At 52.0% G+C, this 23,787-nt stretch overlaps 13 protein-coding genes across 13 annotated transcripts; 4 read left to right on the plus strand and 9 right to left on the minus strand.

Moving 5' to 3' along the window:
• Nucleotides 1-165: 165 nt before the first annotated feature.
• Nucleotides 166-720, minus strand: K489DRAFT_414108 (uncharacterized protein; the record flags this gene model as incomplete). Its single annotated transcript, XM_033608126.1, has 1 exon — nucleotides 166-720. One exon carries the CDS (start codon nucleotides 718-720, stop codon nucleotides 166-168), a length of 555 nt encoding a protein of 184 aa, XP_033455090.1.
• Nucleotides 721-3,656: 2,936 nt separating this feature from the next.
• K489DRAFT_135604 (uncharacterized protein) lies at nucleotides 3,657-5,555 on the minus strand. Its single transcript, XM_033599074.1, has 2 exons — nucleotides 4,532-5,555; nucleotides 3,657-4,474 (listed from the first exon to the last, which is right to left on the minus strand). Exons 1-2 carry the CDS (start codon nucleotides 5,381-5,383, stop codon nucleotides 3,767-3,769), a joined length of 1,560 nt encoding a protein of 519 aa, XP_033455091.1. The 5' UTR covers nucleotides 5,384-5,555; the 3' UTR covers nucleotides 3,657-3,766.
• A 297-nt stretch (nucleotides 5,556-5,852) lies between these two features.
• On the plus strand, nucleotides 5,853-6,565 carry K489DRAFT_135627 (uncharacterized protein). Its single transcript, XM_033599077.1, has one exon. The coding sequence runs from the start codon at nucleotides 5,858-5,860 to the stop codon at nucleotides 6,503-6,505; it is 648 nt and encodes a 215-aa protein (XP_033455092.1). The 5' UTR covers nucleotides 5,853-5,857; the 3' UTR covers nucleotides 6,506-6,565.
• K489DRAFT_135626 (uncharacterized protein) lies at nucleotides 6,566-6,946 on the minus strand. Its single transcript, XM_033599076.1, has one exon. It carries the CDS (start codon nucleotides 6,818-6,820, stop codon nucleotides 6,626-6,628), a length of 195 nt encoding a protein of 64 aa, XP_033455093.1. The 5' UTR covers nucleotides 6,821-6,946; the 3' UTR covers nucleotides 6,566-6,625.
• On the plus strand, nucleotides 6,882-7,713 carry K489DRAFT_135646 (uncharacterized protein). Its single transcript, XM_033599079.1, has one exon. It carries the CDS (start codon nucleotides 7,073-7,075, stop codon nucleotides 7,616-7,618), a length of 546 nt encoding a protein of 181 aa, XP_033455094.1. The 5' UTR covers nucleotides 6,882-7,072; the 3' UTR covers nucleotides 7,619-7,713.
• Nucleotides 7,714-10,168, minus strand: K489DRAFT_135639 (uncharacterized protein). Its single transcript, XM_033599078.1, has 3 exons — nucleotides 9,955-10,168; nucleotides 9,526-9,883; nucleotides 7,714-9,446 (listed from the first exon to the last, which is right to left on the minus strand). The coding sequence occupies exons 1-3, from the start codon at nucleotides 9,975-9,977 to the stop codon at nucleotides 7,809-7,811; spliced, it is 2,019 nt and encodes a 672-aa protein (XP_033455095.1). The 5' UTR covers nucleotides 9,978-10,168; the 3' UTR covers nucleotides 7,714-7,808.
• Nucleotides 10,169-10,911: 743 nt separating this feature from the next.
• On the minus strand, nucleotides 10,912-12,025 carry K489DRAFT_135621 (uncharacterized protein). The gene has a single exon (XM_033599075.1). The coding sequence runs from the start codon at nucleotides 11,600-11,602 to the stop codon at nucleotides 11,021-11,023; it is 582 nt and encodes a 193-aa protein (XP_033455096.1). The 5' UTR covers nucleotides 11,603-12,025; the 3' UTR covers nucleotides 10,912-11,020.
• A 1,353-nt stretch (nucleotides 12,026-13,378) lies between these two features.
• K489DRAFT_298998 (uncharacterized protein) lies at nucleotides 13,379-13,932 on the plus strand (the record flags this gene model as incomplete). Its single annotated transcript, XM_033600365.1, has 2 exons — nucleotides 13,379-13,720; nucleotides 13,801-13,932. Coding segments are annotated over 2 exons (474 nt in total), but the record flags the coding sequence as incomplete, so codon positions are not given.
• A 99-nt stretch (nucleotides 13,933-14,031) lies between these two features.
• Nucleotides 14,032-14,776, plus strand: K489DRAFT_135669 (uncharacterized protein). The gene has a single exon (XM_033599081.1). The coding sequence runs from the start codon at nucleotides 14,154-14,156 to the stop codon at nucleotides 14,688-14,690; it is 537 nt and encodes a 178-aa protein (XP_033455098.1). The 5' UTR covers nucleotides 14,032-14,153; the 3' UTR covers nucleotides 14,691-14,776.
• K489DRAFT_135668 (uncharacterized protein) lies at nucleotides 14,777-15,782 on the minus strand. The gene has a single exon (XM_033599080.1). It carries the CDS (start codon nucleotides 15,691-15,693, stop codon nucleotides 14,863-14,865), a length of 831 nt encoding a protein of 276 aa, XP_033455099.1. The 5' UTR covers nucleotides 15,694-15,782; the 3' UTR covers nucleotides 14,777-14,862.
• Nucleotides 15,783-18,432: 2,650 nt separating this feature from the next.
• Nucleotides 18,433-19,494, minus strand: K489DRAFT_328331 (uncharacterized protein; the record flags this gene model as incomplete). Its single annotated transcript, XM_033602049.1, has 1 exon — nucleotides 18,433-19,494. The coding sequence occupies one exon, from the start codon at nucleotides 19,492-19,494 to the stop codon at nucleotides 18,433-18,435; it is 1,062 nt and encodes a 353-aa protein (XP_033455100.1).
• Nucleotides 19,495-20,635: 1,141 nt separating this feature from the next.
• On the minus strand, nucleotides 20,636-21,745 carry K489DRAFT_385328 (uncharacterized protein). The gene has a single exon (XM_033606072.1). The coding sequence runs from the start codon at nucleotides 21,364-21,366 to the stop codon at nucleotides 20,740-20,742; it is 627 nt and encodes a 208-aa protein (XP_033455101.1). The 5' UTR covers nucleotides 21,367-21,745; the 3' UTR covers nucleotides 20,636-20,739.
• A 508-nt stretch (nucleotides 21,746-22,253) lies between these two features.
• On the minus strand, nucleotides 22,254-23,225 carry K489DRAFT_385329 (uncharacterized protein). Its single transcript, XM_033606073.1, has one exon. The coding sequence runs from the start codon at nucleotides 23,010-23,012 to the stop codon at nucleotides 22,617-22,619; it is 396 nt and encodes a 131-aa protein (XP_033455102.1). The 5' UTR covers nucleotides 23,013-23,225; the 3' UTR covers nucleotides 22,254-22,616.
• Between the last annotated feature and the right edge of the window lie 562 nt (nucleotides 23,226-23,787).

Genomic DNA, 23,787 nt, shown 5'->3' on the forward strand with positions numbered 1-23,787 from the left:
ATATTGCAATTGCAAACGCTCGAAGTTCCAGGAGACGTTCTTCCATGTCGAAGCTCTTATCGGGCCAGAGTCTTAGTACGATTGTGGTACAGGCTCGCTCTTCATCCCTCGCATGCCGGCCTCACTGTAAGGCAGCGGCTGCGATAATGCTTCTCCGGCGCTACTTCAAGGTCCAAGCGACCAAGTGCTGCCACCAGTTCCAGAACAGGTGCTGACACCACCACCTTGGTACACGCCGACCGCATGTCCGTTAGGACGGAAGAAGGTCACAGTGATGGATGGTCCGAGGCCAACGACCATTGTGCTTGTAGCGTTGTTGATATCATCGGAGTTGTCGAAGAACAGCGTGCCCCAGTAGACTCCGCCTCCTGCGCTGAAGAGACCTCCAAGCTGGGAATGTCCAGTTTGAACTCCCATAGAGCCATTCGCTTCGACAGTGACCTTCATCCAGAAAAGCGCACAAGCGACTGTGGCCTTGACATGTTCTTGCTTCTTTGCATAGCCGAACACTGCAGGGACGAGGGTCGCGGTAACCTTCTCGGCGACCCATGCGCGTCCCCCTTTGGTCGAAAGAAGCTGAGTCAAGAACTCATCTTTCTCTTCGCTGGTCTCATGCTCCTTTGCAGCTTCATGATACTTGACGAGATCGAAGGACTTGATGTCTCCTTCTGTGATCGGTACGGTTAGATGGATGCCGGACGCTTCAGTAGGGCCGCACATCGTGAGTGGTGTACGGTCAAGGGGCCTGGGTTGAGTTGGACTGAGGTTCGACACAAGGCTGTATGCCTGGAAGTTGGGAAAATTGTTGGAGAAGAAAGGTTGGTTTGGGCTCTTGTCTGTTGCGGTCAACTGTGGACATGATAGGACCTATTTATGTTATTTCATGTCGGGCGATTGAGTGAAGAATGCACCTTTCGTTCTTGCCGAAATGTGGCTTGCTTATTTGATGGGAGATTTCATCGCGATCATGCCACAAAATCACGAGAATGTATGCACATCTGGTCAAAACTCTCACCCATTGAGCAAACCGTTCCGATTAGCTAAGTCGTGACAGGCGTCTATCGATGGAGCTTTGAGATTTCTGGGGCTAGCTGGAAGGCGTACGATGTGCGACAATAGAATGCGCGGCATCAGTGTTATCAGAGCTAGGGCCTCGTTGTGCTATGGCTGGCTGAGCTTTAGCCAATTGCCGCGCCCTCTGTTGCGTGGCTAGCTGAGATCAAGCACCTAAATGTGCAGTTCAAACGGGAGTATCGTTATAAAGGTCCGTCCAGTGGTATTGAATCGCACAATAATTAACGTGATGATTACGAAAGATGCAGCGTCTGCGTAAAGAGTACCTTCAAGATGGAAGTGCTTGCGGTACCACACGCCACATGCCACGAAAGTGGCTGCATGACAGGGGAATATGCTGAAACGTACGCCTTCATTGGGAGCGCCGTGGTTTCCTTGAACCACAGGCGAGCATAAGTTCCGGAGGTGACCGAAAATGGCGCTGCCTCAAATGAGACTGGCTAATTGTCCCTTTGACTGTCTACAATATTTCGTCGTGGGCTAATGCAAAGTGATTGTTCGCTTCAAGTCACGGCGGTTTTCCCCATGAGTAGAGTGAGGTAGATCAGAATGTATACATCCTATGAGAGTTCATGCATACTAGACACATCTAAGAGACTCGATGTCTTGGTGGTTTCCCCGAACATGATGATGATCGAGACTGGCCATGCAAGGGTGAAAGTGCCCAATGGCTCGTTGGTGGGTACAGTCTGTGACCTGCAGGGCTAGCATGTGAGAATGGTGCATCCGGGACGAATCTAGATTTCGAGTGATAGACGTGCGTTTGTTTTGCTCGGTAGCGGAGTAGGATGCATGCATTCTCGTTGTCCTCTTGCGTCAAGTACGTACGCATTGGACGGTCTCCAATGGTGTGTGTCCTAGAGCGGGGTTACTATGCAGGACAAGTATCGATCACGTCGCCACGATGTAGCCAGGATCCTGGACAGCTCGGAGGTTGCTTTGGTCTTGACAAATAGATTCTATGGCCGACGTATATTGAAGCCCGAAGCATCAGTCTCGGACGAAGTGATTGAAAACACGAGAATGGCGTTTCGCTTTCCGTGTCCTCTGTCCATGTCGACAATTTACCCTTGCGCATGATGTTGACCCCAGATCGGACCGGACAAAATTAGCGCTCGGGATAGACTTTTGCCTGCGCTGCGGCGGAGCTGTCTCCGGACGTTTAACGCGTCGAAGTGGGCGACTCAAGGCGCAAAATCCGACGCTTTCCTACTTTGCGCGTCGAGCTCGTGCAAAGATATTGTCTCGCGCAACATAAGTCTAGATGCACGCCATAAGCGGTAGTGGGACGAAAATGCTCGATGGCTGGCTGAGGGACAAGTCTTGTCGAAGGGGAGCCGAGGATTTGTGGCTGGCTGACTAGCTGCAGAGAAAGATGATAGGGCTCGTGTGGCGGGCTGAACACTTTAAATACGCATAGAATCATCACGCAGTACAGACGCGAGACACTTGGTCTTGCTCCCATTCGCTCCTTCGATTTGGAATGGACTCTCCACCGAGAATCTGTCGACCCATGTAAGTAAGTTCATGTCCAATTTGATTGATTGGCGCTCTCGAACCCCAGGCTAACGCCGGACTCGGGATAACGCTAACCCTTGCATCACTGGCTCGCGCGCTGTGAAGAAGTGCAAGGACCGAGATGATCCTCCTCAATGGCCACAGTCACCATAGAAGTGCGCATGATCCTACGAATTGGAGTGCGAATGTTTCGAAGCCCTGCATCTATCTAGCTTAAGCAAAATTCATTAAAGCGAGTTCTGCGGTCGGAGTTGAGCGATTAGTGGCTTGCGAATCTGCAGGGACTCAGCTAGGGGTACAGTATAGGAAAGCTACAGTCGGTACTGTCACGAATACATGCAAACAATAAACAATTCAATTACTGAGCGCACGATTCGCCAGCGATATCACGTCGTGGCGTCGGCTAGACTGTGCTCATCAGATACAGCACGGCACTCGGTCTTTCGAAATGCCTCATTTCGTGTCGGCGTTACTCGGACGAAACCCACTATGACACTGTTTTGCTCCCGTTGGCGAGGGTTTTTCATACGAGAGTCGAACCGACCAGGGATCTGCAGTAGCGGCCAGAAATCTACATGTGCAATCCATGCAACTGGGATCAAGAAACTTTGTTTATCAGCTTCAAATCGCCCCGAAGATACGATGAATTAAATAGACTGCAACTGTTGGCTACAGCGAATTTTTTTCGTGGTCTCTGTATTAATCCCTAGGTCCCATTGATGCGTTTTGACTTTCTGTGGTAAGCCGGTTCACTGAGGACCCAGTGGGTCTCTTGAGTTCAGATGATATCCCCAACAGAGTCGAGTGTGTCTGTTGTCACTCGCGACGATCTCATTCTCATCGATTCATTCAAAGAAGCATCCAGTCTAGCACCATACCTTCCGTGAAAAGCCACCAGCGATATCTGAAGACTTTTCTTGTCCAATGCAGCTACTTCGACAGCCCGTATCGTCATGATCGTAGACGAATTTTATCATTGCCATTCAGTTCCCATTTGCATGCTTCAGGTCCAAAGCATAGCCCAAGCAAGTCGCACATCAGACAGATGCCGCGGAATCTCACTGCCACTTTCATAGATGGGCGACTAGCCTGTGAGTGCCGTTTCCGAACGCGTTTCTTATCTCCATATGATCATTTCACCCTCTCTTTGATGACGGTTGGTAGTATGGGATCGTCACGACATAGGGGAGAGGTATAAAATCTCGGGCAGCACAAGTCGAACACCAAGCCTGTCCAGCTTCTCTTTGGCTTCGAGCATACGTGTAAATGCGTTCCCCGGTTTTCTCGGCTCCATCTCGTCCAAGTCCGATCCATAATTGTCCGTATCCTTTTCATACAAGAGCTGAATCCTTTCCAGGGCGATGAGCTGACCAGCGCTCCGACGCTGTTTCACAGTCTCTGCCAATTCAACCAGCCACTTGGAATCCTCTGGACTGAAAGAATGGCATTTTCCACATTGGCTGTCCTCCCATCCACAGTCAAACACCAATGTTGTGAGAGCCGGTGTGAGCCAAAGCTCCGCTGCTCTAGAGAGCGTGAGCGTGCGATGGGACCAGTACGTTTGGAAGATCTGGAGGGACGGAAATTCCTGCAGGCTGAAGGCATCGAGGCCGACCTGTGGGCCCATCTGTCCCACGCGGAGTTCCTTCAGATGCTCTGCATGTAGAAGGAGCGCGTCGTGGAGCAGAGTCCATGTCCACTTGTAGGAGATCATCCCCATCTCGACGAGAGAATCAAGATCGTAACCGCCGCACACAAGGGAGTCCATAGTAAATCGTTGCAGCCGGCGTGGCCAGTGAAGGAAGGTTTTGAATGAAGTCGGGCTCATCAAGGAGCATCGCTCTAAATGGAGCTCTCGAATATCTAGAGTGAACTCACGGCCCTAGCATTGCTCGCATCAGTTCTTTGCACTCGAACTCGAGCCAAAGGGTACTCTTACCGTCGGAGGAAGTGTGGCGATTTCATCATCGAGTCTTTGCTGGATAGTCTCTGCGTGGTCCAAGATTGGCCAGTTGCTCAGCTCCTGGCGGGGAGGCTGAGAACACGCCATTCCCGACAGAGCAAGCTTCGACAGATGAGGGAGTTGCGCCAGCAGCGGGACCACGCGGGAGAATCTTGCGTGTTCATCATCCAAATCGCGAAGGGACAAGGCGGTCAAGCCCGATAGCCAAGGGAGCGCCCCGACGAGTAAGTCCCATTCTTCGGGCATATCATGCCGATGGCCGCCCCACTTGTCGACTGTTAGATCTCTGAGAGTCCCAAACCGGGATAGAACTTCAGGTCCGAATTCGATCATCCGAGCAAAAACGTCCCCGCCTATACGGAGACGACGCAGTAGTCCAACCATGTCTGGCCTTGCAGAGACAGTCCACCAAAACAGCTCCACGTGTCGAATGTTTTTATGCTGACATGGCCATGAGTGCCTCTCAGAAAATTTGATGTCGCTGTAGAGGATGGGGCGAGCTATGGGGGCGAATCGCCTGCATACACGGTTGAGCTTGCGCGGCATCTGTGTCTTGAGGTAAAGTTTACACCGCGGACAAGGGTTCTCGCGCTCGTCGTCGATTTCGGCTTGGGTGGCAAGTTGGAAGCACATTCGAAGAAGTTCTTCAGGAAGTTTCATGATGTAGCTCTGCCCAAGTGGTATGGCATCTTTTACCGTGGAAGGTGAAGAAGGTGGTGCAGCATCAGGGTCAGGGCATGGTACAGGTTGGGGTGGTTTTGGTTTGGCATATGTTTGCAGTGAGCCATCCTGCGCTTGTCTAAGGCAGAGTTGTACCAATCTTGTCATCGAGACGCCTCTACACCGGAGTTCAGATTGAATCGCCCTGCTCTCCGGCGCTAGCAACTTCGAGTGAGCCGGATCGATCAGCCTGAAGCTTCTATGGCTGTTCTGGTGAGCGTGTTGATAGTTCAATCAGAGGATTTCAACTCTGTGAGCGGGGAATAGTTTCTACTTGAAAGTCTGGGGAATGTGTACTAGATGATAAAAGGAGCAATGTAGAGAAGATTCATCTACGACCTTTTTTTGTCGGTGGATGATGACTAGGTCGTGATGAATCACAATTACGGCACAGGCAGTACATGGTCCGTGAGAGGGACTCATATTCGCGCGCGTCTAACTTAGTTTCTTAATCACCGAATCAGTACCAGCACGGCAGCATATCCGTTGAGGAAGTCAAATCGTTCGACGAAATGTTGTACATTATTGAATAAAAATGGATCGACATTCGACAGCACTAATTTATGCAATGGGATAGTCTTCATGTTGATATCACAGAGTGAAGTCGACACTCCCAAGCGGATCGGCCCGGAGACGACTGGCGGCCAATGCAACTCAAGCAGGGACCCCTTTTCTCCACACCACGCCAGCGAGCCCGTTACAGACAAGGACGCCCAGAAGTCCGAGAGACAAACTATCTACACTTTTTATCATTTCAACGAGATAAAGATTGACATCAAAGCCCTCATCAGTCATCAGCGCCCTTGCGCACCAGCAAACCGACCTTTCACGGGCCCGTCACTCAGACGCTCAAAACAAACCCCCCATCCATCCCGACGAGCACCACCGCGCCGACCACACCCTCCAACCGGCAACGATGGCCGTCGGCGGACCGCCCAACATCATGGGCCGCTTCTTCCTGCTGATCCTGGCGATCGCGATCACGGGAATGTTCTTCTACCACGAGTCGCAGGACACGACGGTGACGCAGGAGGAGGCGCTGAACTTCCAGAACTTCCTGGCCAAGCAGCCGGTCGAGGAGCCGACCGAGACGCCGAAGCCGACGCGCGTGCCCGGCTACGGCCGCCCGATGTTCCACGCCGAGACGGACGAGGAGGACAAGGCCAAGGAGAAGGCGAAGCCGCCGCCGCGGAAACTGAGCTTCGAGGCCGTCAACGGCGAGGAGGATAAGTGGTGAGTGTGATTTTCTGATGATAGCGGCGGAGGTGGAGGTAGGGAGGGAGCAGGGGAAGAGGGGAGAAAGAAGTCGTCGAGGGGGCGATGGGGTTGTTTTTTGTTTTCTCGTGGATTCTATGGGCTTTTTGGGGGTGGGACGGCGGGATCGTACAAGAGAGCTGAGACGCTGATGGCTTTTTCTGTTCGGAAATCCTCATGCAGGGCCTGACCGAGTCGAACTTGACACACCGAAGACTTCCACGGAAACCTCCTCGATGATGGCGGAGGTTGCACGAGCGGAGCGAAGGTCGGAGGCGGAGGAAGGGACATTCCGTACCGAGCCCAAGACTATATTTCTGGCGAGACGATTTTTTCTGAACTTTTTTTTGGCTGGAAAGGAGAACTTTCTTCCTCTCCTTATCCAACGATGCGCGCGCGGGCGGGCGAATAAGCAATTTCTGAGAGGAAATCCCCGGAATCCTACACACATTGTACCTCCTCCTACGGGAAACATGAGACGGAAAGAAACAAAGAAAGAGAGAGAGAGAGAGAGAGAGAGAGAGAGAGGGATCCCTACGATCAATGACGGTGATGTTCCCTCATTCGACGCATCTGCTTTGCTTTGATTTTGATTTTGATGTTGATTTTGATTTTGATGTTGATTTTGATTTCGATGTGATTTTCATTCCATACGCTTCCGCTGCCCCATCGCACGAAAATTCCACAAGAGGGTCCGGGTCGAAGCAGGAAAGTCGAGTCTCAAGTCCGAAGAGCGAAGAGCGAAGAGAGAAGAGTGAAGGCATGTGGCTACGTTCCCAATTGGAATGGAAAGCGGGAGGGGGAGGAATTCGTCAACAGGATTGGATTGCGCGAGAAGTATGGGGAGGGAAATACTACCATCGTTCTGGGCCTACGCGAGGGAAAAGGCGATCGGTGGAAAAAGACTCCCGTCGCACGCTGCACGATCGTCTCTCGTCCTTGCTGCCGGACTTCTGCGTTCGAATGGATATTTCCGCTTTTTCTTGTGTTTCCTTCTTCTCCTCGTTCCTTCCGCATCCGCATCCGCGAGATCCCTGGTCTAGTTTTCTTTCCATCTTCGGTTTCCTTCGAGGCTTCTGTACGATATAAAATGGATAAAAGGGAAATTGAGTGGGGGTTTTCCTGGTCTTCCATTTTCAAAAAATCCGTGGTGCACGTTCGAGTGGGCGGCTCCGCTATAGAATATGAAAACACCAAAATTTCGAGTGCGCGCATCATCATCCATCATCCCATCCACTCATCCATCACATTTTCCCCACAGACCACACACCAGGTATCCTCACCCGCTCTCGGCCGTCGCCATCAGGCTCCCGATGAAGGTGACGATCAACCTCGTGCGCAGGCTCGTGATGTCCTCGGGGACCAACCAGATGGTGGCGCCCATCTTGCGGGCGATGGAGATGGCCAGCTTGGCGTTGGCGTGGCGTTCGTCGTCGGTGCGGCCGGGGGCGACGAGGTCGTAGTCGACGTAGCTGCTCTTCATGCCGTTGAGGACGTCGAGCAGGAACACGCCCGAGGCGATGTTGCTGTCCTTGAAGCTGCGGATCGAGGTGCCGCGGCCGCCCTTGGCCGCGGTCGAGTTCGCCCAGGAGACCATGTCCGGGTCGGAGATTTCGCGCTTGCCCAGGCGCTGCGCGAGGCTGGCCAGGGTGCGGGTGATGTCGCGGCGCATGAGCTGCCAGACGAGACCGAGGGTGAGGGTGCGTTGGCCGTCGGTGATGTCGGCGCCCTGGAGGCCGACGAGGCTGAAGCGGTTCTGCTTGCCGATCTCGACGGCGTAGTTGGTGTTCTCGACCGCTTTGAAGCGGGACATGCCGGATTTGATGGTGAGGTAGGTTTCGTCCGGGTCTTGGCTCACCGGGGTGACGGCGTTGGCGGGTGGTTTGTTGACGTGCCGCCAGTTGATGCTGTTCGGGATGACTTTGTCGTAGGCTTGGAGGAGGACGATGCCGTCTTTAAGGTCGTCGAAGAAGGAGGATACGGCGGGTTGGACGTTGAGCGAGTTTAGCCAGAGGGTAAAGACACGCGCTTCACGCTCACCTTCGGCGTCGAAGTCTTCGATCTCTGCCTTTTCTTCTTCGGTGATAGGGTCCAAGCCAGGGTGGTTGTTGAACAGGTTGGCCACGAAAGCCAAGTTCAGTTTCGGGTTACCAGCAGTGAGAGATTTGGGCGTCAAGAATTTCCGGCAAGGAGGATCGAGGCGGTCGGAGTTTTGCAAAACTTGTTCGGCGCGTTGCAGCAAATCCTGGGTTTGCAGAGGCGATCTCGAGCAGATGTTCGGTGCCAGTTGGTTTAGCAGGACCGTGTAGTTCTCACCATCTTTGACATCACCTGAGAAGTTCTGGACCTTCCGGTGCCAGCCAGCGTTCTTCAGGTGGTAGTTGAACCATCGCAGAAGAATTTGCTCCGGAGGTAGTCGCAGGAATTGCTCAAGGGTCTCGCCGTCTTCCAATAGTCGGTACAATTCGGGATGGAGCTTGATGTCAATCTTGCCCAAGAGACCACGGCGGATCACCTGCCAGATGAGACCCAGAATCAAGTGCTCGCGGACCTCGATGATATCACCGCTTCCAATGTTGACCACCGAACAGCCGATACCCTTTGCAGACTCGATAACAATGTTGTTGTTTTCCGTCATATGGAATGCATTCAACTTTTTAATCTTTTTGCCCTCCCGGTTGAGGACTCGCTCGTCGATGGTATCCGGCACGCTGTCGTTGATGAGCTTGGCGAGGACGAGACCGTCACGACACGAGTCGAACATTTCGAAGGTGTCGAGTGGGAATGGTAGGAGGTGGCCGATATCCGCATCGCCCGCGAGGACTGCATTGATGTGTGATGTAAAGGCGGTTCGCTCGTCTTCGTTGATGGTGTGCTGGGAGCTCGCGGTTGAACCTCCCACGGTGATACGGCCCGCCTGACAAATATGTCAATACTGTGTTCATTCTTTTTCTTTTGTATCGTCACCTCTTCATGCGACATTGCACGAGACTCACCTTTGCTGCTGGGGCGCCGCCGATGCTTCCCTTGCTGGCGTGCGAAGGAGCTGGAGTCGGCGCAGAGGCGAGGTCGGGCTTGACGGCGTTGCTGAAACCACGGGTGCGCTGTTGTGCCGGGCTGCTCTCACGAAGCCGCGCGATGAGGTCGACATAGTCGTCCAATTCAACACGTCGCGAACTGTCCAGCTCGACCTCTTTCAGGGCCTGTCGGACGACGTCGTAAGGTTGTCGCTCGCTGTTCTGGGCAGCCTTGATCGCGGTCGCTTCGTCGACGTAGCCCTTGTCGTCGACGTCGAGCTTTCGGAAGGCATCTGAGAGGCCATAGATGTCGGATTGCGGGAATTGAGGGTATTTCCTGGGTGGAGGAGAAGCTGATGATTAGCGAGATTTGCATGATGAGGTAATGCGATTTCTTTGCCGGCATACTTTTGTAATTTGAGGACATTCATGGCTGCGGTGCTGATGGAGTATTCACTCCGGCGTCCACGGAGTGTGTAGAATGTGGTTGTATATGTGCAAGGAAAGGTGGGTCGTTGAGCGGACCAGCTCGCTCAGGTTGTGGGCTGTGCAGCCGAGGGAATGGCGATGCGCCTCGAGTGCGTGTTTCAATGTTTTGCGAAGGATGACAGGCAACCGCCAAGCAGCAAACAAGATGAGAGGCGACAGCGACGTCGAGATTGGTGTGGTATTGTATTGTAATTGTAATTGTCGTCGTCGTCGTCGTCAGCCTCTCGCTTCAATCGTGCTAGGAAAGACTGGTTCTAGGCGACCGAATTGAATGGGTGGTTGTCTGATGTTGTCATTGTTTCTTGTCCCCACGCCCAATTCTCATCACCATCCAAATTGCCCCGCGCTGCGCCACGCAATGCCCGCCCTCCCTCCTCCGCCTGGGTTGTTCCTGTCGGCCTGGATTGTTCCTGTCCGCCTCTCTGGGCTCTTTACTTGCATTCCAACATTGGAAGGTTCGGAGCATTTTCCCCAACTTTCTCCCACCCGAAAAAACGTGGCTTTTTCGCCTGGAGAGAATTCATTCCCGAGTGGCTGCGCCTCAGCGATGATGTCATCCTCTCTGAGCGATTCGCAGAACGGGGCGACGAGGTCTGCAGCGAAAAAAACACTTTGGAGAGCCGCGTCAAGACGGTTGTCGATGAGGAGCCTTTGATAAAAGAGAGTCGTTCGTCGATAAATGCTGGATGCTTGAGAGCACTGGATTCTCGATGTATTCATTTTCATCTTCATTTTGCCGCCCACGACACTCAGTCCGCCTCGGAGCATGTTGTGAAAGGGGATCGCCTACGCGAAATCATCCCTCTCGGCTTTCTGACACGTGTTGGACGCTGAGAAGAAAGCACGACAAGATCACGAAATGAGATGTAGAAGGGACATGAATGATGACGATCGAGTGTGATGCTGCTGTCGGCGCCGAGTCGATGTAGACCTCTAGGATAGCCTTTTCCTCCGTCGTCGGATTCACGTGGGACCATCCTCGACTTCATCCACGTGTCTCACCCGCCAAACGTACATCCACATAGAAACGTATGTCCGAATCACCTGGGCACTGTTCTTTGTACTGGTAGTGCCGAGCATTGGAGTCTAGGCAGACCGGAATAGCAACAAAGGCCCCCCTCACGCACGCAGCACACCTGATGACCCGATGCCGATGTCCTCCCACTATTTTGCCATCTTCGATAAAGCGGGCGGACGTCAGTTGTGATGAACGCCCGGGAGGTTCATGGGCCAAGTCGCGCGTGAACACCGGGATCCAGGGGAAGCAGCTGGATGCGCTGGAAGGAAATCTCCGCCCTCGGAACCAGAGTCCCCCATATACCGTAATTGTTGGTCGACATGTGATGTGGCATCCCGGGAGGAAGAGGCGATATGCATTATTTCCCCTGACGATCAGGGGGAAGTCTAAATGACTCCCTGATAGATCCCAGCGAGGGAACATTGGATGGTAAAAAAAACCTCCCGAGGACACACACACTCGGCGATGACGGGGTCGAAGGGATATCCCTTGTTCATATTCGGTGTGCAGTGACTTTGCACACCCGTATCGATTACATTTCCGAACCATCTGGACCGACTTCCACGCATGAGTGGAGATGAAGTGTTGCGATCACGTATGTACTCAATACCAGCACAATCCCAATGTCCAATAGTCGTCATCATCACCCCAGCCTCGTTACTCCCCTTCAGATACACCTGCGTAGGATTTCCCGGGAAAATAGAAAACTCGCCAAGCCAGATGCCAATGGTCCGAGTTGGAAATCTCGGAACCTCCTCACCGAATTCCGAAATCCGCCATATTCGAATCGTATAACGAAGCGGCGGCGGTGGGGAGGAGAACAGCTCTTCCCATGGCGAGGTGGACGACGGCGGAGGCGGCGGAGGAGGTGGCTGGTCTTGGCCGGGTATTTATATATGCTATATCCTAGGGAACAGAGGATTGATGCTTGGCGGGGTCTTGTCGTTCCTTGTGATGGGCTCTGTTGTCGTTGCCGGCCCTCTATATTTATTATCGTCGTCGTTGGGTTGGGAGATGTGTGGTGATGCTGACTCATCCGTCATCTCTCCACATCTCCCATCATTATCATCATCAATCATCATCATCATCATCACCATCACCATCGTCTTCACCATCATCATGACCCAAAGTGGAGTTCCATGATCATTATCCCCGGCCTCCCATACTCTGAGAAGAACAACGGGATGCTTGGCTTTTTCCCCACCTACCACCTTTCGCCTTCTCTCTCTCTCTCTCACACACACACACACATACACACAACACACATCAGCCGTCCGTGGTACAACAGTGTACTACATACTACAAACAGTACAACACAATATGTCCCTCTTCTGGTCCTCCAAGGCTCGCCTCGTGGAGTCTCTTATTACTGTTAGCCTTTCCCTGGGTGCATTTCCTCCTCTTTCTGGTGGTGGTGGTGGTGCTCCTCATCTCTCAGAGACCTACCCAGGTCTCCACCGTTTCCGGCGACGGGCGGCGGCGGCTATGTCGTGTGAGACTCGCACACTCACACATAAAGTATACACACAGATCATACAGATCATACAGCTGGCCCAGGTGTTCGTCTTCATGATGAATGTCGTCGGGAATTAGAATGGTCCCTTGACATGGTCCGTCGGGCTGGAGAATGGGACCAGTTCCGGGTGGTAACGATTGGAGTGTGTGTGAGAGAGGGTGTGTGTGTGAGTGTGTGTGTGTGAATATATTCCTCCCTCGGATCTGGGAAATAGAAGGAAGCGAGAAAAGGCAGAGGGTGAAATGCCGATGAGCCCAGTCTACCAAGGTTTGCTGTTGCCATGTCACCGTCTCTTGGGTCCTCATATTAGGTGTCCTCATACAATCCTTGACAACTTCCCTGGCTTTTCATGGCTGTACGACATTGGCACTGTTTTCTTTCCGGCTGGGCGGCTCTCTCGTGATGCCGCCCATTCCCTCTCTCTCGTCGCCTTGGCCGGGTATCGTTCGGATACGGGAAGGAGAGGGATGGTCAAGTGACATATAAGTACTGTTGCTGCCTTCGCCTCTCAGACTGATCGATTCGAATCTTCACTCGCCATCATCACCATCGACATCATCGACACTCACATTCGCTTCACCAAACCACCGAGCCTCGCATCTCTTCCATCCTCGACCACTGCCCTTTCGACCGGACGTTCCACCTCGTCGACAGACCCTCCCTCCAATTCCACCAAACACCCGCGACCCATCATCGAAAAGATGCATCTCTCCACCCTCCTCCTCAGCGCCACCATCTTCACCACCGCGCTCGCCGCGCCCTGGGGCCCGCACAACTGGTTCGGGCGGACGTCCGGCGGCGGCAAGGCGCCGTTCGCGCGGTGCCTGACGCAGACGAACGCGCAGGCCGGCGCCGAGATCTTCCGGCAGCTGATCCAGAACTACACCAACACGCTGGCGCTCGAGGCGCTGACCGACGACTTCGTCGACTACTCCAGCGCGGTGAATCTGATCCGCAACCGCGGCAACGAGGGCCCCATCAAGGTCAACGGCGTCTCGTTCGACGGCCGCCCGCAGTTCATGGCCGCGCAGGGCTCCCAGCCGCAGATCCCCTTCGACACCCTCAACGTCTTCTGGGGCTGCGACCACGTCGCGATGCGGTGGCAGACCCTGCGCAGCGCGAACGGGCAGAAGACGGAGAGGAGCCGGATCGTAAGTTCCTTTTCCCTTTCCTTTTTTTCTTCTCCTTTGCCTTTCCTCTCCCTCCCCTTTACTGACCTCCCATCTCGCAGCCCGTCGTCGGCAACGCCATCCTCCACACCGTCCCGGACAATTCCAACTCCTACGGCTTCCGCATCAAGACCCTCTACTCCGAATTCAACGCCGGCGCCTGGATGTTGAACCTGGGCACCGTCGTCACCACCATGCCGAACAACACCACGCTGCCGGCCAGGGAGGCGATGGAGATGGGTGTCGGCATGATCTAGACGCGGCTGAGGGTTTGAGTGAGAGATTGTGAGGCGTGTTGATGTGTTTCGACGGGTGAGTGGACTGTTGTTGACGATGGGTGTTTCTGACCGACGATGTTGTTGAAAATCAGCGAATTGTTCAGAGAGCGAAAAGGGGAGGTTTTGGGGGTGATCTGATGTTTAATGATTATGATGTGGTCTTCTCGGTGTTGTTCCTTGTTGTTCCTTGTTGTTGCTTGTTGTTCTTGTTGCTTCTTGTCTCTGCTCAGCTTCCCTCCATTATGAAAATCGGCTTTGATGGGTTTCTCTGCAAATTTTCTCACTGGATTTTGGTTCATTCGTTCTTTTCTCTTTTTTTCTCTCTCTTTCCGACACGTCAGCCGAAATTCGTTTATTCATTCATAAACACATTCTATCTGATGAGTATTCGCAAAGAACAAGGAGGAAGGAAAGAACCCGAGGGAAAGGGCAAGAGAATAACAGGCTTCACTTCTTCCCGCCCTCTCATCGAGAAAAGCAAACCCTCTCTACCTTCGACCCCTTCCACGATCCTCACATATTTCCCTTTTCGTCATCTTGCGCTTCGTCAACGGGCCCTCGCTTATCATAATCAGCATCATCATCGTCGTCGTCGTCGTCGTCATTGTCGTCGTCATCGTCATGATCATCATCTTTCCATTTCGCAACTCAAGGACGAGGTTCAGGCCGTGTAGTATTCCCGCCCATGTCGCGGATCAGCCACTCCGGCATCTCCACGACATAATCCCGCCACTTGAGCAGGTAGTCCACGAGCATCATCGCCGCGCGATCCGGGGATACTCCGTCGATCAACTGAGTTTTAGGCACGCTTTTTGTACCTGTGCCCAATGATCCTAGTCGTTACGGCTAGCGATGCTGAGGTATCGAATCTGCAAGGGCATCAAGGAATTGATCCATCGTGTACAACCCAGCGATTGAGCCGCTCATCGTCTGGCGTGAGTACCTAGCGAGTTTTTCTGTGAATTCCCACTGCACCGCGCACGGTTGACGTGTGAGATACATGCGCTTCCACGAGCCAGCATTGAATCGACTCGGCGGCCCCCAGTGTAGCAACATCCTTCCTTCTAACTTGACACTGAGAACTGGAAGGTCCTGCAATTTCTCGTCCGTGATTTCCACGGATTTTATTGTTAACTGCTTGCGGCCTTCTCGATCGCAATAGCGCAAGCGATCGAGCGTAGCATCGAACCATAGCCCGATGGACGTGTAGAATCGCTCATTTTTCATTATGGGATTCAACATGATGGAGCTGGACGCAGGAGTGTTCGTCCCTACTATGAAGAACAGCAGAGTCTGGATCGGAACTGATCCAAGAATGACCGATTGGAAAGTCTTGCTTACGCGAATGTAGCGCAATATGTCTTTATAAGGCAGCTGAAGCAAGATCATCTCCAGGAGCTCCGTCGTGTCTGCTAGCTGTCGACCTGCACGTCGTATCGGCGATTTAAGGCCGCGATGCTTTGGAACTACCGACACACGTTTCAGTTCCTTAAGCTCCCTTATAATTAATACCTGGTTATCCTGTAGATTGCAGATCTGATGAGAGAGTTCCTTTTGATTGAGCTGTAGATCTTTCAGCACGTCTAGCACGTCCTTGTCCAGACAGTGCGCAGAGATGGACGAGTAGATGGAGTCAGCCGTGTCTGGGGTCGTCGAAGAAGATTCCACGTCCGCCATTGGTTCGGAACGGATGCAGGATATTGGCCAAGCCGTACGGAGTATAAACTGGTGGAAAACGGTGACTGATAGCTGACGTGGTACAATCTTATGCTCTGTGTCGAAGATGTCCCTGCCCCGGAACTTAGAAACAGACGATCGCCCGCGAGAAAGCGGGGATTGGTGGATGGCGTCTGAGGACGGCACACATCACGATCCACAAGCTAACTGGGTTCACAAGACATTTTGCATATATCCTCTCAAGCTCGGCCCATCTAGTAGATTTGAGTATGTTTTGGATTTTGTAGCATCTCTCTATTCAATAATTGTGAGCTGGCTTCTCGCGACAGATCAGCGAAACATATCGTGACAAGAGCGACAGCAAACAGCGCCAGTGTACCAACGGCATTTACCACATAGCTATAGTCAAGCACATTCTTGCGGCCCGAAGCACTCTTCCATGAATCGTCGAACGACAATTGTTCCTCGGTCAAATACCCCACCCTCCTGCTTCGCTTTCAGCGCGGTCCAGCTCCTTACCTGGAGCCCGGTGAGACTGCGCACTCGAGAGAGAGCGACATATCCCATCTGACGCGCGAACGTCCCATCAAGGTTGATTATCGCCTTTTCAAGGGTCATCCCTTGTGACTTGTGGATTGTAATAGCCCATGCTGGAAGCAGTGGGATTTGCGTGCGTGCAACGACGCTGAATGGGCGTGGGTGACCTAGCTCTGTATCTTGATAGACGGGATATATGACTTGCTGCTGATTGTTTTCGAATCGAACGACAGGCAGCGAAAAGTTGGGCTCTTGTCGCGATATCCATGGCGTGAATTGATGTTCATCCCCATGGCTCATTTCGCCGGTCTGGGTTGAGTGGCGCCCCTGTGCCTCTATCCATGGGAAGCAGCGCGAGTAGCCGACGATGTGACCCTGACTACCATTCACGAGTCCCAGCGCGGGCGCGATGTTCGCAAGCAGAATCACAGGCATCCCAAACTTGGTTTCCAGCAGCGGCGGAAAGCGATGATCCTGGCAACCCATCCGATTGCCTTCTCCGTCGAGCTCAGCTTTAGCTAAAAGCTCGGGATGGTGTGGCTCTATCTTAACAAAGTCGTGACATCGATACGCTCGAATTGCCCCTACAATCCCCTGAAGGCCTTCCGTGTTCTTCCGATCAACATCGCGTCTAAGGGGGGAGAGCTCTATAGCGGAGCTGAAATCACACCCTCCCTGGGTGAGCAAAGCAAGTTGGTCGGCGCCGAGAGTCTCACCGATGCGGAGGGTGTTCAGAAGCCGGATGAAAGCTGGCTCGCTCTGTCGATGAATTCGTGATAGAGAAAAGCTGCGGAATTGGCAAGCTGTCCATGTGTCGCTGCAGAACGCCCACTGATCGTCCATATCGAATGTCTCCCCACACTCCATACATCCCAATGCTCGAAAGAGCGCCGTTCCACATCGTTGACAGTGAACGGAATGCGAAGCTTCAGGAGCTCCATAAAGCTCATGGCCACCAGAAGGTTCACAGGTCCAGCAAATTTTTCGCACTTTCAGATCGCAACCGCATGAGTAACAAAATTGAAACGGCTTGACTGGGGGGAGCTGGTAGAAATCGCCCGTGACGACGACTTGAATTCCACCGAATGGTAGCCCAGACATTCGCGCTGCTTGGCAGGCGCGGTCTAGGCGACGAAACTGATTCGACTCGAGCATGCTGATTTCGTCAATGATAAGTACATCTGTTTTTTTCACGCGCTCGCGACGTGCTTTGGACATTGCCATCGTTTGTATTTCACTTAGACTCTTCTTCATGTCACCAGGGCGCCAACCTGCAAACATGAAATATGTGATACCCTGAACATTGAGCGCAGATATTCCCGTCGGCGTGACGACCGCGACATGTTTTTGCCCTTCGCGTAACGCTTCGACAGTGGCACGCAGGACTGTTGATTTCCCTGTCCCTGCGCCACCGGTAAAGAATACATTATGTCCCTCCCCGATGATCTTGACAAGTCGCGCCTGCTCCTCGCACAGAAGCCGGAGAGGATCTGCTCCATTATCTTGAAGGTTAGAGGATGGCACACACGAAGTCAATTTGCTTGCGCATTGCTGCTCTGGGATGACATTGAGGGTCGATGGGTTCGTCAGGGAGGTTTCCAAATGTGCGTGCGGGAGCTCCGCGTTGTGCTCGCGCCGTCTTTTGGCCCTCTTCCGGCGTCGTCGTCGTTTCCGCCGCGAGTCCGCTTTGTGGTTAGCATCCGTACCAAGAGGCTTACTAGTGCCGTCTTGTTCCTCCTCTGGAGCACTACTCGCGCCCATACTTGTGTTCGTCAATGCGGACAAGTGCTTGTCGGTACGTTCAAAGCCATTCCTGGGCGCGTACGTGTATCCCATCCTATTGCGTCTTTAGGGTTGTTGTGGGGTTATCGATTTTCACATCTCGAGCTTTCCGAATTCCTCCTCGTCAATTGCTCCCTGTTAAGTAAGACAGCGACGATCACGGTGGTATTAAGCGCGAAGTTACGTTCGAAGCTGGAGGTTATGTCCTCAACGTAATCATCACCTATTCTGCCGCATTACCATGAGGTGCATAATGGTTTTTGAAATTAATAGAGCTTGCCACGGAAACGCCCAACCACGATGTGTTGGTGCAGACGCGCTGTGTGTGCAAATATAAGATCGGGGATCATATTTGCGATGTTGTAACTTCGACAGCGGGCAATGGCGCACGAGTATAGGATGCTGAACTTCAAAGCGAAGCTACTTTCCCATCATCTTTTGCGCCTCCAGGAAATCAATGAGCTTGTCAGACCGTAAGGCATTATCTCGTCGTAAAGCAAGCCACCTGTCGCCCGAATACAGTACCTCCAACACAGCATAGCATCGATCAACTTCCAGCGGGGTCCATGTACTCGGCGAGACATGTACAGAAGACCGTTCACACATTGTGAGAATGATTATAACAGCATCGAGTTGTTGAAAAGGGCGAAAGCAGGCTTCTGCAATCCTTAACGCCGTCGCAACATGTCCGGCCGTCAAAGCGCTCGGCAATTTCCCATGATCGCGCAACATACGCACAACCAACGCCCACTTAATGCTCGGTCCTCTAAACGCAGGATAAAGGTCACAGAGACCAGAATCGAATAAATCTTTCAGTGACATGATACAAGACCGGCCTTTGTGGAACATCACTCCTTGCGACAAGTATTCTCCATTGTCGAATCCGTCTCGCCTGTGTTTAAAAAAATTCTCAAAGGTTTTTGGCCCTTCTGCCTGTTCCTGTAAGTGAGCAACTAACCATTCATCTCTCCGGAATTGGTCTTGTGAGAACTTTCTCGTGTCCACCATGCATATGAATATCCTCTCTGGGATTGATCCAAGATAACCCCATCTCCATCTAGCACATTGAATTGCACAAAGCAGAGAGCTTGTCCAGGAAATGAGGTTGGTAGGTCGACTACGGTCATAAGATAAATGCCGAGCAAGTTCTTCCGCTGGTCCGGATCCTTCCACGGATAGCAAGTCTTGTCTGTCAATAGGCCGAGTATTTTGGCTTGCGCCGGACGCGAAAATACTTTCGTTATTAATTCCTCGGCTTTTCTCGTCATACACTCGGAACAGGTATGTTGGAAATTTTGGAGGATCATGAGATGGGGAATCGGATATCGAAGATGAGCAGAAAAGCGTTGGCAGTTCAGGTAGCAGGTTCACCAGATCGTACCAAAACTCAGTCCAAAGCTCTTGTAAATTGTTTCGGAATCGTTCAGCTCGCTCTTCGGGCGTCTCTTGCAGCCTATGTATGGCTACTTCGGGATCATCCATGAAATTTTCGAGAATGTACGAAATTTCAAGCCTTCCGCAATTCAGTCTTCCCATGGGTTGCACGGCATCATCGCGGCATGCTTGAAGCGCGCTCTTCCATTCTGACTCGGCAACTTTGGGGTTATCAAGAGCGCCTCTGACTTTTCTTTCGATCTCGTCTCCAAAACTTTGCAACAATTCTTCTTGCACTGAGTCTGGCACACACAGAGCTTGGAGTTCTGCGACGATTCTGTTTGAACCAGAGCCTTGTGCTGGTTTCGGAGAACCGTTTGAGTTTTTCGTAGTCTGATCTTGCTCAACAGCAATAACCGGATCCTCGCGACGACGATGTTCGACACTCTCAATATTACTGTCAACCTTCCGGCCTTCCGGGGTATGCGTCTTGGTGGCCTGTTTCGAAGGCGAACGTGCTTGATCGATCGTGGCTCTTCTTGCTTGTTTTTGAGACGAGGTACTCGGGTCAAGATTGAGTTCTAGTAATCGGCTATCTAGCGTGTCCATCTCGCTTGCTGTGTCCATCAAACTCACAAGATTCCGAGGGCCGTCGTCGGATGGAACGGGCGCTTAAGATCTAGTAAACTGATGGCGCAATATTGAGCCGCTTTGCGGGACGCGCCGATGACGCCACTTGGGAGCGGACCAGCGAGCGGAGCTTTCATGTTTACTCTCTCGTTCGACGATGGCTGTGAGATCAGCGCCGTATGTGCACCGACATTTTGAACGACGTTGATCATCTCAGTACGTAGGTAAGATGGAAAGAATATTGTTCATCGGGACAGCTCACGAGACATATTCGCGCAGTCCGCGGTGGTTGCTAGAGCAGCGTGGTGGCGATTCCACACGGAGCTTCGGAGGCGCCCTGACCAAGACCACTATGTCACATCACTTCAAACCCTAAGGCAGCCGCAAAAGCGCGATGATCTATCAATATGCTGCGCTGGGGAAAACTAGCATCAGATCTACATTTTACATCGCATAGAACGAATCATAATCAAGTGCTTAATAAGCCCGGCCAGAAACGATGCGCGGCGCGTTCCACAGGTCCATTTGGGACATATCGTAGTCGATAAGGTACGACGAAGCTGCCATTCGGCGCCAGTGAAGGATGTACCGCGACTTTGAACATTAGGTTGTCAACAACTTAGTGCATGAAGTGTCAATCCGAACATGGCTATCCGTTCCTGCTTCACAGCGTAGAACAAGTCCAACAATTTGTTTTTGCTAGGAAACAACATATTTCGCATACTATGAAACATCGACAGACGCAGCGGCCAACTCTTCGAGCAGTCGATCTAGGACATATTCACCATTCAGGACTCCGGACAACTCCCGGTAAGAGAGACGGCGATCATAAACGGTAACATTCCATTTCACACCAACAGTTCCTTGTGAGATGTACATGGAGCGCCAAGTCCCGACGCCGAGTGGAACTTCAAGGACACGATTCTGGTCTGATGAGACCTTGGGATTGTTTGCCTTGAAGCTAAGATTGAGCCAAGTTTCGTGAGTTTCGTGATCAACTTCGAGCTTCGCTGACCGGCAAAGAACTCGTACCCGTCCTTTGCGATGGACGTAAGCTAAACGGCGGCTGTCTAGATCGAGGTACACGGGCAAACGAGCGAGAATAGGCTTCTTGAACAGTAATGGGTTGATTCGTGCTTGAGCGGGGTTGGAAGATGGAGGCTGGGACGTGAAGAACAATTTGTGCTGCAGTAGTCTAGACTTCGCGATCACAAATCTGAAACGCCGGTTCACACGTTGTGCCGAAAGGATATCTTTCCGTCGGAGGCGTAGTAAGATCATTTCTAACAGCTCAGTCGTCTCCACCAATCTTCGACCGGAGCCATGAGATGTGCTTTTGAAAACGCCCATATCGGAGCTTCGTAACGGGACCAGTGTCTTGAGTATATCATTTAAAAGCTCTGTGTTATGCTTCAGGGTTGAGAGAATCTCATCGTTGCAGGCCTTCAAACGGGTGATGTGCGTGATAACCCCGTCATAATCTGGCTCTGTTCTCTCCTCCGTTGCGGCCGTCGCTGCCAAGTCCGCCATTGCAGGGGCTCCGAGCATCGGATGATTTTATTAGCTGCCGTGACACGACGCTGATATAAATTTGTGTCCTTTACACAAGGACTCAAAGATGGATGGGAACTAGGACGAAGGTCGATAGAATAATATGACTGCATATAATCTGACCCGTTTTGAAAGAGAGTCAGGCGGTGTGTCCAACAGTCATGTGTCCATGCCTTGAGAGCTATAGACGGTGAGGGGCACATGCTTGTCGCCCGGGTTCTATTAGTAGTAACAAGCAATGCGTCGTTGCCCGCGATGTCTGTCAACCATCAATAAACCAAAGGTTGCACCGCGGAACCAAGTGCTCGTGGGACATGGAATCATAGTCAATTGAGGGGGCACCAAAAATTATCTTCGCTATGTTGTGTAGAAATATTAACTGTGAACTTACATGAGAAAACTTAGCGACCGCAGTAGTCTAGCAAGTAATCGAAGATGATTCAGAGTCGCCCAGCCCTGCTTGTCCTCATAATGATAGGGTTCAGATCGTCCCTGCTGAAGCGCGGATCCACAGAAGCCAAATGCCCGCTAGCAATAACTAAGACGCTTTTCAAGGCACTATCAGACCACTAGCCAGGCGCCGTCAACTCCTGCGCCTTTCACATCTTTCTCATAAGAGGTAGTTTAGAGGCTATGTATAAAATCTGGAATCCAGAGAGACTATGTAACCGCCAGTAGAACAGAACAGAGAGATTTGTGTGAAGAGCGTCGTTGTGACCTTCATTCGAGGGAAAGAATATGGTAATGCTCATCTACAGAACGCAGAACATCCCAATATTTGAATCGATGCTACAGAATAGTAATGCCTGTCGTCTGGTATAACACGCTTGTGTCCGCTGTCGTTGCCGCAGTCATGCCGATTGAATGACAATGCTGGTGGACATGACACGCGATCAACGCAGCCTCGCATCGCAAGGCATGTCGAAGTGCAGACTCCAGTCAGAAATTAAGGCGGTGACTGAGTTTCAGGAATTGGAAATGAATCGCCGTGGTCGACTTCCTATTCCCATGGGTCGATCGTCCGCCAACGAAGTCTCTCTACCGCATGATTAGTCCTTGTTTCCGCTACCAATTCCGTGAGTGTTATTATCTCGGCAAGCCTCATAGACCGAGTGAAACTCTCCACAGTATCGACAAACAACGCCGGTATGCTCCATGATACCGGACACAGGCGCTCCGCCATACATCATGGATACGCCCTTGCGGTATTGACCGGATGCCATACCACATTGGATGCATATACGTCCTAGCTTGTCTCGAGGTGAGGCTGATTTACCGCGCTTGCCTTCCATCATAGCATTGCTGAAATAGCACGCTGAGCGTATCCGCAAGCATCGTGAGCAGCTGAAGAAATCTAAGCCGGCGATAGGCTGTTTGAGATGGGCCGGACGTTGCATGGCGTCATTGTATTGCGGCCACGTCTCGATTACAAGAAGATCCACCATTTAATATACAGTACTAGGCCGGCTACTTTTGCTGTAAAGGTCTCGACATGTGATCCGCAGTGCGAGTTGTGAAGCGTACGGAAGGAGGCTTTGGATCTCTCGCAACAGCTCGACAGGGAGCCCGGACAAAGTCGCGGACATCATCTTGGACCTTGCTTGCGTTGGCATAGGCTCAAATAATTGAGTTGGAGGAGAGCGAAAGGTATCGATGCTTCTTCGCACCAGTGCAGAGCAAGAGGCAAGAGGCACAGGTGCGAATAATATGGCGCCGGTGTGGGGCAAACACCACAAGCGCTTACTTAATACAGGCACAGGTCAAGCAATGCAACATGATGTACAGACGGACTGTCGTCATCTTGGGATTTGCGGTGACGCATTTCGTAACGATTTCCCCAACTACAACCTACCTAGGTACTGGACATTATCCAGTCCTTGGATGAGTACGCTGAAAGCAAGTTGGGGCAAGAAAGCATGGAACAGCGGAAGATGTAGCAACAGTAGACCATGGATTGATTGAGGCTGACTAAATCTCGACTACAACCCTGCTTGGTCCTTGTTTCTTACCGTAACGGGGATATCATTATAACCCTGCTGACTCCTAGGATTTTGATTCAATACTGACTATATAAGAGCCTGTGCTACTATATTGTCCAGCTACTAGGTGCTTTTAGACCTCAGCCTAAGGCCGGCTAGGTTGCTTGAATGCCTCAGGCCTAGAATGGTGATGTCAACGCAAGGAAATCACACAGGTAGGTTCTGTAGATCATTTTCCATG

The sequence above is a fragment of the Dissoconium aciculare genome (assembly GCF_010015565.1).
Source record: "Dissoconium aciculare CBS 342.82 unplaced genomic scaffold K489scaffold_23, whole genome shotgun sequence".
Lineage (NCBI taxonomy): Eukaryota > Fungi > Ascomycota > Dothideomycetes > Mycosphaerellales > Dissoconiaceae > Dissoconium > Dissoconium aciculare.